This window comes from Gossypium raimondii, chromosome 4 (assembly GCF_025698545.1).
Source record: "Gossypium raimondii isolate GPD5lz chromosome 4, ASM2569854v1, whole genome shotgun sequence".
Classification (NCBI taxonomy): domain Eukaryota; kingdom Viridiplantae; phylum Streptophyta; class Magnoliopsida; order Malvales; family Malvaceae; genus Gossypium; species Gossypium raimondii.
This window is the reverse complement of record NC_068568.1, coordinates 6,307,932-6,324,733: the sequence shown is the minus strand read 5'-3', so window position 1 is coordinate 6,324,733 and position 16,802 is coordinate 6,307,932. Positions and strand designations below refer to the sequence as shown.

The 16,802-nt window shown below is 31.3% G+C and overlaps 1 protein-coding gene across 1 annotated transcript; it reads left to right on the top strand.

The window, feature by feature from the left end:
* The first annotated feature begins 9,417 nt into the window (after positions 1-9,417).
* LOC105780674 (probable protein S-acyltransferase 6) lies at positions 9,418-12,221 on the top strand. Its single transcript, XM_012605146.2, has 6 exons — positions 9,418-9,673; positions 9,751-9,948; positions 10,034-10,216; positions 10,312-10,620; positions 11,104-11,337; positions 11,420-12,221. The coding sequence occupies exons 2-6, from the start codon at positions 9,844-9,846 to the stop codon at positions 11,861-11,863; spliced, it is 1,275 nt and encodes a 424-aa protein (XP_012460600.1). The 5' UTR covers positions 9,418-9,673; positions 9,751-9,843; the 3' UTR covers positions 11,864-12,221.
* Positions 12,222-16,802: the final 4,581 nt, after the last annotated feature.

The window sequence follows — 16,802 nt, the reverse complement described above, 5'->3', positions numbered from 1 at the left end:
TGTTAGTTTACCCGTCTGGGCTAAACCTTTAAAACAACATCAGGTTAGTCGTCTAAACTAAACCTGTGTCACATGTATCTTCAAGTCCACAAAAAATATTGGATCTCGATAATCACAGGTAATCAATCTGTATCCATGTATACTAGACATTTATGAAGTTTCATCAAGGTAATTTCAATATAAAAGTTCTTATTAATTTCTTTACAATTTAATCCTTATACCTTAATTAACTATCTGATTGACTAAATTAAGGGACCAAACTTTAATTAAATTTTATACTAACCTCGTAAATATTAAATAGTAATATTTACAGACTTGAATATTGAAAATGGGATTCCAAAATCACTGTTTCTAACACTACTGAAAAATGGGCTATTACAACAAAAATATGATCCTTGGAGCCTGTGGTCTCGAGACATAATAGGTTGGTCTCGAGAAAAATTGCTACATGCCTCAAGAAAAATACTTGATTGTCTTGAGACAAGGCTCCTCTAAACAAACCTTAGCTTCGATGTTGGCTGGTCTTGAGACAAATGGACTTTTATCTTGAGACAGGGGCACTTGAAGCAATATTTAGCTTCGATGTTGGTTGGTCCCGTGACAAATGGGCTTTTGTCTCAAGATAAGGCACCTTTGAAGTAATTTTAGCTTTGATATTGGTTTGTCTCGAGACAAGGCCTGTGTCTCGAGACAAGGCCTGTGTCTCAAGACAAGACTCAAATTGTCTTGAGATAATGATGAATTTTGAAAAATACGACTTAGAAAAAAGGACTTAGGGGTACTCAAAAACTTTTGTAGAAATATTTAAGTCATTTAGAAACTTTATTTTCGAGTTTGTAATACTTGAAAATATATTTGAATGTGATTGAAATAATTTATGCAAATTTGATTAAGGGAATTTAGAATTAAGTTTATTATATCAAAACATTTTATTAACAAGTGACGCAAGACCTCGGTTTGTACTTTTTTAATTTGAGATTGAATTATTTGATTGTATATACATGTTGATTGAATGATTGAATATTGAGGTGAGTATATAGTGATAGTATGAATTGTTTGTTGTGATAAATATGTATTATCGAAATAGTGGACTAAATTGAATAAAATAGAAAATAACATGAATTAGTTGGAGTATGATATGTGATATGGAAAGTGGATTGGAATATGCTATATGATATAAGATACATGTGTATTGATGTTGAATTAAACTGGGATTATGAAAATTTAATGTTATATTATGTATGAAATGGATGATATAATGTAATTGAACATTGATACCCTATTAACTAGTCGGGCGGAGTCTAATATAGTTGGCATACCATAGGATTGGATTGTGTACGGTTTTATGTGATTATGCTCTAAGATGCACCTCATATGCTAGTATAAGCTTTGTGTACTAGGAATGCATTTCTTGGCCAAAATGCACCTCCTGTGCTAGGATGCACTTTGTGTGCCAATATGTGCTTTGTGCCCCAGGAATGCATTTTTTGTGCTAGGATGCACTTCGTGTACCAGTATGTGCTTTGTGTGCTAGGGATGCATTTCGTCTGCTAGTATGCATTATACGTGCCAGTTTCCCTTACTTCGATTTATCCGATGATACACTTTGATGCCAGTTTGTGTGTTGGTTAGACGATCCATGTATCAGTCCGAGTCCGAGTTAGGTTAATATGGGTTATAAATTGTAAACTTGATATATGATACCAAAATGAAATTGTGTAATGCTATGGAATCAAGAATATATATATATGGATTATGATTGAGAAAACATGTAACCTACCATGCAAATAAATTGAAAATGAGCCCTAAGGGTTGAAAAGAATGTGAATGAGTCGATAGACTCTAGAAAGAGATTTGAATGATAAATTATATGATTAAATGATATGGTCTGAACATGGAATTTGAATGGCATACAAGTATATGTTTGATTCATGATCGATATTGAATGCTATTAAGGTATAAGGGATGGTACTTGACAATTAGTATGTATTAGTCACTTCTCTTACAAATATTGAAAGAATTGGATTGTCATTTTCCATATGGGTACTCGCTTTTATCTTTGATATGAAATTGTTTGGCTTGTTAGGATATAACTTGAATAGGTAATATATATTGTTCTTACTATGATCTATTACTAATGTTTAGGTTATGTTATCTTGAATCATGAAAGTACCACTGAGCTTTATCGCTCAACGTACGATTTGCTTATTCTGTGTTCGATTATAAGTAATTCTCAAAGCCTCAATAGGAGAATTTAACACCCATATCTCAGCTTTCGGCTCAAAGAAGACTGTATAGCTCTTTACATTTTTTTAATAGGCATGTACCTAAGATTTTCTAGTTTCAAATTGTAAATGGTCAAACTTGAGTAATGTTGTAATGAATAAATGGAAGAGGTAATGGTTCATGCATGAAATTGGTTTTGTTGTCTTAAGTGTTGTATAAAGAACTTGTTAAATATGTTGGATGGTCATTTGGAGCCTTAAGGCCAACCATTGTTGCCATATGCTAGTTTAGAAATGTATGAAAATGGAAGTGTAGTATATTATTGAGGAGGACGCGACTCCAACCCTTGGATGTCGTGGAGTCGTGACGCCCCCTGTTTAATGTTGCGACGTCGACTTGGTAATGCTTTAAAAACTTTACTATTTGGTCCTAAGGTTGGGAAGCTTGCTCACTATCTTTAAGGTCGCAACATGAAACCATAGAAGTCAGGACACCAGCCTGAGAAGTTTTAAAAATTTTACAATTTAGTCCTTGTTTGACCATGGGATAATATTGAGCTTTTGCAAGCTCATATATGACCTGAAAATGCTTATATATTGTATCATACGAATGCATACTTGTATCTAAATTTTTTATGATGGAATTTGATTATAATTTATCGTAGTTGTTCTGGAAACGTGTAATAGCCTATTTTTCAGAGGTACCAGAATCAGAGGTTTCGAAATCTTATTTCTAATTTGTGAGTCTATAAATATTATTATTTAATATTTACGAGTCTAATTTATTAGTATATTGAATTTTGGTTTAGCAATTTCATTAAATTGATAGTTAATTATGGTATAAGGATTAAATCATAAAAATGGTAAAAGTTTAATTGCTATAGATTTTTAATTTGTTAAAGGCCTAATTAGGTAATTAGTCCTTTTTATAATATAGGTCGATGGATGATGGCAACAGTTTCCATTAATTTAGCTTAACATTGGGTTAGTTTAAGCTAATTAAGCTTAATTAGTTAAATCGTGTTTAATTAATAGTTAAATAAAGTATAAAAGATAAAAGAAAATGAAAACGAAAACATTTTTTGTGCTCAACTTCTCCCATTCACGAACGAAAGAAAAACAAGGTTCCAAGTTTCCAAATTTTATTTCCTTCAATTGACAAGTGATTTCAAGCTCGTTTCTTGTAATTTATGTTTTTGAGATCCCGAGAGCTTGATTTAGCTAGTTCAGGTACCAATTTGTAAAACTATTAAAGTTTTCAAAAGTTGCAATTGATGAATTCTTGAATCTTTTGGTACCAAATTGCTAGATTTTAAGCTTAGAAGCGAAAAAACATTATTTTGTAAAGTAAAATTGTTAAATTTGTCAAAAAGGACTAAAGTGTAAAATTTGTAAACAGGGGTGTGAAATTTTTGTGATGGTAGCTATTAGAGAGTCATAGAAGAATGTATTTGAGATCAATTTTGAAATCGAAGCTCAAATTTGAAAGTTATGATAATTTCAATTTTAGGGGCTAAATTGAATAAAATGCAAAACTTTAGGGTTGTCTTGAAAAAAAATAAATATGTTCATGCATATCATAGAATGCTATAAAATAGTTGGTATTAATAACTTGAAATGAATTATCGTATAGGTTAAGAATTGAACCAACTAGAGGATAATTGAGGAAAAGAAAAATTACAAATTAGTCTTTAACCTCTCGTGCATTGTCGATTTTTGTCGGGAAAGTTCATATGAAAATTACTAAATTATTTATGTTATGATCGAATTATATTTATTATGTTTATTCTTTAATTGTTGTGATTTGAATGAAGTTGGTATCAATTGGATTAAATTGTAAAGCATGGAAATTGTGGTTATTATAGATTGATGTAAAGTGATGAATTGGACAATGAAATGTATATATGAAATGTGTAAAAGTGTATATGGTTACATAGTTGAAAATTACTTGGAACCGGTAAAAGTTCTTGTGAGAACTTAGTAAACAATTAGGATTTGAATAACGTGCCATTAGGGTTAAAAAGGAATCGAGTGTTTGATTGAGAATTTTATGATCGATGGCTTGAGATCCAACATCTGTTGCGGATTCTCTAAAGCTTGTGTGAGCAGCATTGAATCATTCTTTATCAGTGGCTTGAGATTTAACACATGTTGCGGATTCTCTAAAGCTTGTATGAGCAACACCAAATAAAGCTTATATACGTAATCCTGATCTGAAGCTTGTGTGAGCAACTTGGATATGTCAGCTTGTGTGAGCCAATAGGTCCTGTATATCCAAAGTTGTTGTACTATAGTTCTGCGGGAGGAAAACGAAAATTTTGAACAAAAATGATTGGGTGAAACGTTTGCACTTGAATTCAATGATTATGTTTGAATGAGGATCATGAATTGATTGGTATATGATACAAGTTGGTATGGTTGAATAAGTATATGAATTGTGTATGATGAATTTTGATATGTTAATGAACTAACCTATTGGTTGTGTTGTTTAAGTTGTATATGAATGTATAAGGGAGCCAAGGAAATGCCATGTTATGTACCATCATGTTTTTATTGCTTAACTTATTGTAATTCCATGGTAACTTGAGTAAATTTTCTTATGAAACTACTAAGCATTCGATATGCTTTTCATTTTTTTTCCTTTCTCATATAGATTGTTGCTTACGGAATGCATCTGCGGATCACTAAGAAACTCACACTATCTCATCTTCAATTTGGTAGTGTTTCGATTGCCCTTAGTCCAATCTTTTGGCATGTGTACATAGGTGTCTTGTACTTGCTATTTTGGATGTTGAACTTAGTTGTAATGTTATATTTTACATTTATGCTCAAGTGCTTGTTTGGTATGCTTTGGAGAATTCTTAGATATGAAAGTATTGATAGTTGCAAATGGGATGGTATGGATATTGTGGAATGGCATAGTTAATAGAATTAATATGTGGATGGTTAATTGATTACATTAATGGATATCATGTAGTTAAGTGAATTGAATGGTATACTTGGTGATGATTTTGAAGTTATTTGGAAATTGGTTGAATGTGATTAGTTTTATATAATGTTTTAACTTGTTTTTAGTAGATTGGATAGGTAGGAATGTCAATTGTATGAATTTGCATATGGTATGTCTGTGGTTTAAGAAGCGTTAGGTGTTTCAGGTAAAAAATTGCAAGAATTTGTAGAAACAGTATGTGATGTCGAATGTACGTCCTCGTGACAAGCTATTGGTTTCAAGCCACAATGCAACGAGGAATCTCGTTGTTGTGACAGGCCAAGTCAGTATGTCATGTCACGATGTCGTTTTGAAATTTTGTAACTTTTACAATTTGGTCCTCGTTCAATCTCGGGTTAACTTTAAAGCGTATGTAGATTTGTTTAAGACCCAATATAAGTTATAAATCGTATTTAAAGTATGAAAAGCATGTGTTTACTCATTGAATGTTATGATTTGACCATTAAACATTTGTAATTGCTTCGGCAACAGTTGTAGCATCTAGTAGCTTGGACCTGGCAATCAGGTAGGACTAGAGGTGTTACACAAAAAATGTGACATCCTGTAGTTTAAACCCGATGATCGGGTCAGGTATGGGGTGTTACAGGTATGTAATTAGGGAGAGTTTAGTCATGATGCTGTGGTGGAATGACTTCATAACTAAATGAGTTTATAAATAATAGGCGAAAGGCTAGAACTTAATTATAAATCATTTAAGCCCTAATTACTTATGTGCAATTGGTCCCTTTGCTAGCTCATTGAAACCATAAATGAATTGCATGTTGAATCAAATGAACAAAAATTGATAAAAATGATAAAGGTGAAGAAATGGGTTACATTCGGAAATGAACATGGTTTCTCACTAAGTATTGAAATGACCTAAGAATTAATTTAAGTTTTTCAAATTATTATTTAATTAATTGAAGTTCGAAAATAAAATTAAATTAATTTGTCATTATGAATCCGTTGAATGTAAAAATTAAATATATTTTATCATATATTCTTTTATGATAAAATTGTGATGATTTGAACGGAATTATAATTGGATTGAGAAAATTATTTAATTGAAAAATTATTTAATTTAAATAATTTAATAAATAATATTTATTTTGGGAAATAGAAAATATGTATTGGGTTAGATTAAATTATAAAGTGTTGAGTTAAAAATTCATAAAGCACATATAATTGAATCCAATACAGGAGAGGCCCAAAACCCCTTATGACAAGTATGAAGGGCGACAACCCTAGTAAAATAACTAGGGTTAGTCACCCCTTTCTCTCCTAATTCAACTAGGAGATTGTTTTTCTATTAAATAAATATTATTTTTATTCTACTAGTTCAAGTAGGGTTTCACTTTCTCCCCCTATAAATAGATGACACCGGTAGGGCTAAAAATACACCACAATAAGAAAAATTCTACATAATTTTTCAATGCTGTTATTTTGCCTAAAAATAGTTAGAATTTATTTCTAAGTATAAATTTTATTTTCGAGAATAAAAATTCTATCAATTTCTATAAGAGAGAGAGATTTACATTCCTATTGAAAGTAAGAAAATTATTTATGGTTCTGTGTTTGGTTCGAAATTGTTCGAACCTACACTTGAAGAAGTTTGTGGTACGAGAATAATGGAGAAGGTTGTTTGATTGAAAGTCGGGAACGTCAGGGATTCGTCTCGCTCAAAGTACATGTATATTTCAGAAAAAAATTATTACTATAAATATCACAAACCAACTCAGCTTTTAAATTTTTATTTTTTCGTTATGCAAAAAGACCGTTTTCGAATCGGATTTTTTTCCAAAAGTAATCAACAAGCATTCTCACTATTAGCCAAGAAAAAGCATTTAAGGAATTTAAATAATGCAGATACACCATAAAAATATTAATTATATTACATCCTACAAAAAGAATTTTATTATTTACAATATTTACAACATTACACCCATTGAATTCCAGTATTACTTTGAATCCTTTGTCATAGAGTTGACTAATACTAAGGAGGTTATGCTTATGACCATTGACATAAAACACATTTTCAATGATGGTGGAAGAATTTATACCTATGGAACCAATACTTCCAATTAATCACTTGAAGTTTTCACCAAATATAACTTCTCCTCCACTTTTTGGCATTAACTCCATGAATTAGCTTTTATCATTGGTCATGTGCTTGAGAATCCAGTAGCAAGGTACATGAATTTTTCTTTGAGTTGCTTGCCTTAAGCAATACTCTTCCTCCTATAAATACAAAGTTAAACTTTAGATTTTAGTACCCAAAGTTTCTTGACACTATTGAGAATGTAAGATTATTGGCTAATGTTAATCTTAAAATCCAAACAACATAATGTTATTTAGAAATATTACATTATCTAGGAATGTAAGATTCCTTGAATCAAATGCCCCTAATAGTATGAAGCATTTGTGATTATTGTGTTAATGGTAATCTCAATTCCTTAAAAAATACTATTTATAATATATATTTTAATAAATTTATTAAAAATAAAATTAATAATGAAAGTTTTATAAAAATATTTAATTAAAATTTAATTATTTTGTTTTTAGTATTAAATTAAAATCGAGATTTGATTGAATCTCATATTCAATTTTTTGAGTTTAATTCTTTTTCAATTTGATTTTATCAAATTCAATTTTTTACCAAGTCATATTTAAATGAATTCAACGTGGCATTTGAAATTGGATCAGTCATGCCACCAATTCTTGATGTGATTAGTTTGATTGATCAAGTTTCAATTAAATAAATTATTAAAAAATAATAAATAAAAATATGAAAAATTATAAAACTCGTCCAGTCATCGGTTTAATCATTTTTTTATCCTAATTCAATTTGTTTATATTGGTTCACAAATTAACAAGTTCTCTCCCTTATTTCGAACGAATGTATTGACTAATACCTAATTTGATCGATTTGATCGGCTTCCGTTCAGTTTCAACAACTATGGAATTCAAGTATAAAGTTTTTAGAATGGTTAAAGTACCTAGGAGGTCTCTATATTATAGGGACTGGATCAAATTAGTCCCTCTATTATTAAATTGATTTATTTAGTCCCTATGCTATTAAAAAGAATCAAATAAATTCAAATTGCAATAGAGTTAACATTTACGATATAAAAAATATCTTGAAAAATATTGTTTTCAATTGCAGTTCAATTCCAAATAAAAGATTCTATTTATAGAACCATAAAAACTTTAAAAAAAATATTAATTTTGTTAAACGGTAAATGGTTTTTTTAGGAAGTAATGTTAACTCTATTCCAATTTTGTCTTATTTGATTCTTTTTAATAATATAAGGATTAAATTGATCCATTTAATAGTATAGGGACTAGTTTGATCAGGTCCCTATAATAGAGGGACCTATCAGGTAAATTCACCTTTTTAGAATTTGGGTTCATTTGGCACTCCAACGAAGGGCAAGTTATTCATTGCTTAAAAAAAACATTTCTGACTCTAAAAGCACTTTTGAAAGAAAAGCTGTGAAGAACAAGTTGAAATTTTTAACTTTTTAAAAGTGCTTTTGAAAAGCATTTCTGAAAGGAGCTGAAAAGGAGAAGCTAAAAGTTTTAACTTTTCCTCTCCCAAAAGTACTTTAGGTGCTTAATTATTTTTTCACCCCTCCAATAACATAGTATTTTCTTTTTTTTCTTGGTGCTTAATTACAAATGTGTTAAAATCATTAATTACAAATAAAATATTTTAAAAAATACTAATTACAAATATTTAATGATTATATTTAAATATTTAAAATATAGTTTATATATTCTAATTAAATTTTATAAATAATTAATATTTATTGCTTAAAAATATTTAAAATTTATATTTCATATATTAAAATATTAACAACAAGTTATAATAATTTTTATATTCTTACTAAACTATAATAATATTAACTAATTTAAATATTATTTAAATGTATATTTGTTACTTGATAATAACATGTTTAAAATGGACATTTTATTTCTCAAAAGCACTTTTTGACAGCAATGTTAAACACTCAAATTTTAAACCAAATTTTTAAAAAATACTTCTCAAAATTACTTTTCTACAGCACTTTTCAAAAGAAATGAAAAACTGGTTTGAAGAGTCGAAGACCACATGGTGGTATAGAGTCTTCCATTATTTAAAATAAATAATAATAATAAAAAAGGAAAAAAGAGAAAAGAAAAAGGAGTGCAACAAAAAGTCGTCAAAATCGACGATCCGACTCGTCTGGCGAAAAATCGCCATGCGAGCGAAATGTGCAATCCCATTCTCTCCCTGTCTATCTGTCTGTGTAACCATCTTTGCTGGCCTTTTTTCCCAACTTTTTTGGCTTTGAGCTTTTTGGAGAGAGATTCTAATCTCCCCTGCTCTGCTCCGCCACCGATCTTTTGGCCATTTTACCCTTTCCCCTGCTACTCTGGACACTTTCTCTCTTCCTCTTTCCTTTCCCTTTTTTTCCAGGTATTTTTTTTTAAAAGAATTCTTTTATCTTTCTCTGAAAAGAATGTATAATGTGGAAAATTGTTATTGGCTTGCAGAGTTGCCGAGGGACAAATGTTATAGCAGTAAAAGGCATAGGTAGATAGATAGATAAACTATTATAGATAGAGATCAGGTTCTGGTTTCAAGAAATGTACAGAGCTCCATTCCCGGCTCAGCTCTCTGTTTCCGACCGCCGTGTCATCGACAACAATGCCACTGACGTCCGAGTCTATCAAGTTTGGAAAGGAAGCAATGTAATTTACTACTTTCCCCATTTCTTTTTCGTACTTTTAATATTTGTTCTTGCACTTAAAACAATTTAATAATCTTTCTCCCCAGAAATTTTTCCTTGGAGGTAGAGTGATATTCGGTCCCGATGTAAGGTCAATCTTCCTTACGATATCTCTGATTGTGATCCCGGTCTTATTATTTTGCGCTTTCGTTTCTCGAAGAATCATTTACGCATTTGACAACCATCTTGGCAAACTCATTATATTTATTCTAATTCTCCTAACCGTATATGTAAGTTCTCCTCTTCCATAAAACCAATCAAATCTCTATTCGCTTTCTGGGTTTGTTCTGTAATTAACATTGTTTTGGGTGTGAAACTAGTTCAGGATCTTATTCTCCTGCTCCTCACCTCCGGGAGAGATCCTGGCATTATTCCACGAAACTCCCATCCTCCAGAACTGGAGGAAGATGGTTCCACTATGTCTACGGATTGGCTAGGGAGTCAGAGTAGTGCTGGTGTTCCTAATTTACCACCTACCAAAGATGTTGTGGTTAATGGGGTGATTGTCAAGGTTAAATACTGCCAAACTTGCATGCTATACCGTCCACCGCGTTGCTCTCATTGCTCTATATGCAATAATTGTGTTGAGCGTTTCGATCACCATTGCCCCTGGGTAGGGCAGTGTATTGGGAAGGTATGTTATGCTTCTGTTTTAATTTTTCAGTTCATGAAAAATGTGGGTTAATTTAATCATTGTTGAACCAAATAGAAGTGATGCTTTGTGATTGAATATGATGCTTATAGTACTTTACAGTTCAACTTTATAAGAATCAATCTAAGAGGAAGGATTTAAGATATGTTTCTCTATTTATTTATTTATTTATTTTGTTTAAGAGAAGGGGTAGAGTCCTTCAAATGGAGTCTACAGATTGAATTATTGAATGTCTACAATACTATTGTCATTGTGAAGTGAGATCTTGGTCCTTTAAATTGAAAACATTGCCCTATGGCTTGCCTAGACTATAAAAGTGTCCTGCTTCTCTGATTCATCTTACTTTTTTACCTGTAACTATGACATAGATCTGATTATTAGGTGATTTCTCATGTGCTTTGTTGGATTTCATTGTGGGAACTTTTTAATCCTCAAGGGTTGACATGTAAAATTGTTTCTTGACAGAGAAATTATAGATTCTTCTTCATGTTCGTGTCTTCGACAACCATACTATGCCTGTACGTTTTTGTCTTTAGCTGGGTAACCATTAAGAAAATAATGGCTGAATACGATTGTAATCTCTGGAGTGCATTCTTGAAGTCCCCTGTTTCAGGGATTCTTATACTATATACATTTATGACTGCCTGGTTTGTTGGAGGCCTCACCGTGTTTCACCTCTATTTGATTTGTACCAACCAGGTTGTGATCCCTTCTTTTCCTTCATTTCTTCCATTATTGTCTGTCCTCTTTCTCTGTCTTTGCTTATTTTATGTTTTTGCAGACAACATATGAGAATTTTCGGTATCGTTATGATTCAAAAAGGAATCCTTATAACCGTGGTTGTGTTCGCAACGTTTGTGAGATATTCTTGTCCAAAATTCCCAAGTCTAAAAGTAACTTCAGGGCAATGGTCAGGGTGGACTCATCTTCTCTCTTTGGTAGCACAATGTCATTGGCACGACCCATGAGCCCAAATATACGGAAAAAAAGCTTTGACATTGAGACAGGAAAGCGGCAAGCTGTTGTTGCTGAGGATTTTGAAGATATACACAGCCAGATTGATAGCGTTGGTGGATTGGAAAGATGTGGAACACAACCAAGGCACATAATCCAGTGTGAAAATTCCAATTGGGAGATCTCACCCGATATAAGTGTGATGTCTGCTGAGTTTGCAATGGAACAAGGTTTCAAGGATAGGGAGAAAGTTTGTAAAAAAGGCCACTAAAGTTGGTTTCACCTAAATTATAGTCAGAAAAGAATATTAACAAACTTAGAAGTACTTGAAATTTGCCAATCCAATTGGTTGAAATTGGCAACTGAACAATGTCACTAAGATAGTAATCATCAGGATGTTGTTTTTTAGGCTTTTATTTGTCTTTGCAAGGAAGGAAGGTTCTGGTCTTGGTTAAGGTATGCAGGGTTCTTGTGATAAATCTTATTGCTTTGATAGTTGCTTGGGGTAAGTTTTGTGCTATAATGTGTTGGTTTGTGAGGAAATGAGTGGGTGTTTGTAATTGATTTGATATGTATGTGAAGGATAAATTAAATCATCAATGGTACAAAGGTTTCATATACTGTAGAAACACCTTGGGTCCTTTTCCTACTTTTCGTCGACATTTTAGGGCAAAACTTGCTTAAACTCTCATGGTGTTGATGCCAGTATTTGGTTCCTGAGTTTCCTGAAACCGAGTTTTATCGAAGGCAAGTTTACATCGTCTCCTATGGAGTTGATGGTTCTAATGTCTTTGAGCTTGTGGTAGGAATTTGAATTTGGTTAGGCTTTTTAACTTGTCACTAGAATACATAAGAACGGTTCATCTTTAGAGAGCAGAAAGTCGTATAATCGAGGGGTCTTGAAAATATGGTCAAAAGGAGGCAGAAGCTTGTAGCTTCTTTAGGAGATGAGATCTCCATGATGTCCATAAGATCCCCAAAGATAGTTTTCCCGTGAGTAATAAGATGTGAAAAGTGGGATAGAGTCCTTTGTCCTTATCCCTTAAATATATATATAGATAAACTACACCCATGGTCACTTTTGTTTACCTTAGGTTATATTTTAGTCACTTATGATTGAAATGTTACGTTTTTGTCACTTATGTTATCATGTTGTAACATTTTAGTCACTGAGCTATTAATTGTCGCTAACCGTGTAACGGTAAGTTGACGTGGCACGTTAAATCATCATTTCAAACAAAAATTTTAGGGTAAATTATACAATCGATCCTCATATTTTTTCATTTTGAGCAATTTAATTTTTTTATGTTCATATTTAATTTTTTTAATTATTTCCCATTATTTTATGTTTCTCCTTATATTTTCTTACATTCTCCATTTCTTTTAACATATCAAGAAGTCGAATTGGCAGTGAAGAAATAAGTAGGAAGACGAAAACCATCATTGCCTATAACCAAAACCCATTAAACCCATACCATACTTTTTTCTTCACTGTCAATTCGACTTCCTGATATGTTGAAAGAAATGGAGAAGGTAGGAAAATAGAGGGAAAAGCAGAAGAGAATGGAAAATAATGAAAAAAAGAAGTTAAAAGAACATAAAAGAAAAAATTAAATTGCTCAAAATGAAAAATATGGGGACCAATTGTATAATTTAACCTAATTTTTTTGTTTGAAATGATGATTTAAAGCGCCACATTAGCTTATCGTTATACCGTTAACGACAATTAACGGCTCAATGACTAAAATGTTACAACACGATAACATAAGTGACTAAAACGTAACATTTCAAACATAAGTGACTAAAATGTAACCTAAGGTAAACAAAAGTGACAATGGGTGTAATTTACCCTATATATATATATATATATATAAATAGTGCTTTTGGTGGGGCTCAAGCAATGATGTCTTATTATGTGAATGGTGCTATAAGTTATAGATGATATTTATGAATAATTACTTACATGAATATGTTTTTGTTTGTGAATATGAGTTTTGCTATGTTTTGGATTTGGTCATTCGAATAAATATAGTTGTATGTAATTTATCTAACATGTTTCATACCCCATTAAACAATTAGTACAATGGTAGTTGATCGTGTCACGGCGTACGAATGCCAAGCAAAGAATTAGCACAAAATATAATGATTTAAAAGCATTTTTTACTGCAAGTGTGACATGTCATTTGTAATATTTACAAGTGTTACAATGGGACACTCCGAGCATTCGAATGATCGAATCCAAGAGAGATCGGGTGATAAGATGAATGGAAACGATCAATCATGCAATTAAGAAGTCTAACTAACTAATGGCTAAGTGCTATATTACAACAATTCATTATCCAAGGTTAACTAAGTTAAACCATACCTAAGAGGACTAAATTAAATAATATTCAAAAGTACAAAAAAAATCAATTCAATGAAATAAAGTGCTCGATTGATGTCCATGTTGCTAGTTAATTCTTGGATTAGGGATCTAAATTGTTCAAACTCCTAATTGGTCCAATTTTACCTCTTAGCCATCATTTTACCTAATTAGATGATTTAGTCCGGTTTATCTCTCGATCGCACTAAACTAAATCGGGACAATCAAATTGGTGCACAATAGGATCTCCTCTCAGTCTCACCTATCTAAATGTTCACCTAGGATTGTCAATCCTAGGTTTTTAAGTCTATTTGACTTAGTTTAACTTTTGCAATTTGGTCATTGACCCTAAAATTAATCATGCAACATTTCAATCAACCAACCACTTTAAAACTTAGTTTCTACTCATCATGAAAATACAAAGTTCAGCCAATTTCATGCTTAAATGACTCATCAATTAACCACAAGAGAGATAAGGGTTTAGAAATATTTAGTGACTCCTAAAGGAGTCTTTGATGAAAATGATGACAACAAGAATGTTGACAAATCCATAGTCCAAGTTAATATTTTTGCACTTTTGATAACTAAAAATATGTGAATCTATTGAATGCTTTAAAGGAAAACCCAAAATAACAATGAAGATTTTTTGTATCTTTATGAAAGAAAACTAAAAGAGTAATAAAAATAAAGAAGAAAACATAAGCAAATAACTATTAAGCTAAGAAAGGAAAAATCTAAAAAGCTAAAAATGGTGAGGGAATAAAAGATGTTGACAAAAAGATGATAAAAGATCCCCCTTTTAGTTGTGGCATAAAGATGCCTTAAATACATTAGATTCTCGAACCTTAACATTGACAAAAACACCCTTAAAGAAGATATGACTCGAACTGAGTTTAGACACAAAATTACCCTTACAATTTTTTGCACCCGTTAGACTTCAGTGTCGCGACACCCAAGCTTTGGTGTTGGGACATTCGTGGTAGTCTATCTTGGCTTGGGGGTTCTTGGTGTTGCAACAAGGCCTTGTTGGTGCCCCGACCTCGACGACAGTGACACTAGGCCCTTCACTTTAACAATTGGCTTGGAGTCGCGACCTCATGGGCTTGTAGTTGAGACTCGATAGCTCAATGTCGCGACACCACACATTTAGTGTCGCAACTTCAACATGTTACTCCAAGTTGAGTTTTCGTTGAAGTTTGCTTCCTTGAGGTGATGGGGGGTCAGTGTCGCGACACACATGCACCTATGTTGTGAATTGCATAATAGTTGAGGTCCTCCTTGATATTTGACCTTAGTCATCTCCTTACACAAGCTCAAATCAATCATTAGATTCCCAATGACAGTTTTTTCAATTTGGGTCTCAAAAGAAGTAAAATGTAAGAAAAATTATCATTAAAACGTAAATCTAAGAATCGATAAAAAACATTAAAAGGACCCATAAACTATTTGAGAACAAGTTTGTTAAGTACTCTAAAGAGCCTAATTTAAAATATTAAATTACAACATATTAGTAGTACATGCTAGCATTATACTTAACCTCTTATTGGAACATTTTAAAATGTTAAGAATGTTTCAATGGTTATTAATAATATGTTATAATTACCAAAAAGTTATAAGTGATGAATTATGTCTCTTATTTATTAAAATTATTAGTATTTGATTATTAATAATTAGTTATGACTATTCAACTTGATATATAACCAAAGGATAATTATGTAAGATGTGAACATACATGAATTTTTATATATATAAATAAGACTTAAATTTCACTTGAAAAATCACGAAAAAACTTTGAAACAAAGCTCATTTTGATTTTTCCATATTCGATATTCATATATTTCTTTTAGAAAGAAATCAGAGAAATTTTTAAAAAATTGATATTCTTATTATACATTATTAAGTACTTAATGGACTATTTTGTTAGTACAAAACAAAAGTAGTCATTTTGCTTCATTATATACTTGATGTTTATTTACTTGTATATCTTTTGCATACTAAAATATATGGTGGAAGTGAATAAAACTTTAAATATAGTGACTTTATGTACATCCACTTAAAATTTGAAACTTTTCTACTAAGGTTTAATTTTCTACTATTGTTTAATTTTATAAATAAGTATGTGGTAAGTTTTTGTAACGAAATATAAATGTAAAAGTATACTCAAAATATTCACTTTATCCATTCACTTAAAATTTTGAATCATTCATGAGATTTTTAATGGTTAAATATTGATAATATTGATATCTCAATCTAATTTATGAAAAGGGATAATGATACCAAAGACTTAATTTTTTTCTATGTTACATGTATAAAGGGCACAATCGAGCAGTTTTGTCATAAAAAAAATGGATCTTTTGCTTTCATCTTCTTGGTTAGTTTCAAATTTTCTTCCTTTAAACATGTTTTCCTTCACAAGTTTAGCATTGACATCACATACATGCTTCCATTTTTCCAACATAGTCTTGTAAGTTTGAAGAAACTCATCACTTGACTCTTTTTCAGAATCATCATTAGTGTCAGAGTGACCGCCACCAGACGTGCGAACGTCTGGATTAGAAATATTGTAGCAAATATATATGATTAGACAATGATGTCTGTAAGTATACGAGTTAAATTGTAATATAGTAAAGTGTTACAAAAAAAAACACTCCGGAAAGTATTCCGAGGATTGTACCCAAGGGAGGTTGAATTAAACTAAAATTCGTTTTCTACACTAACAGGGGTAAACAGTAATAACCTAAAATTATAGTACGAAAAACTAAATTGATCAATTAATTGAAATAACATAAATTAAAAAGTTAAAAAAAAAGAAAATTAACAATCAGAATTAATCCAATTAATCAAGCAG

Bases quoted from the DNA above. Each gene is read 5' to 3' on its own strand.
- LOC105780674 (XM_012605146.2), top strand. From the start codon at position 9,844: ATGTACAGAGCTCCATTCCCGGCTCAGCTCTCTGTTTCCGACCGCCGT. The intron at 10,217-10,311 runs GTAAGTTCTCCT...AAACTAGTTCAG, and splicing joins TAATTCTCCTAACCGTATAT to GATCTTATTCTCCTGCTCCT. The intron at 11,338-11,419 runs GTTGTGATCCCT...ATGTTTTTGCAG, and splicing joins ATTTGATTTGTACCAACCAG to ACAACATATGAGAATTTTCG.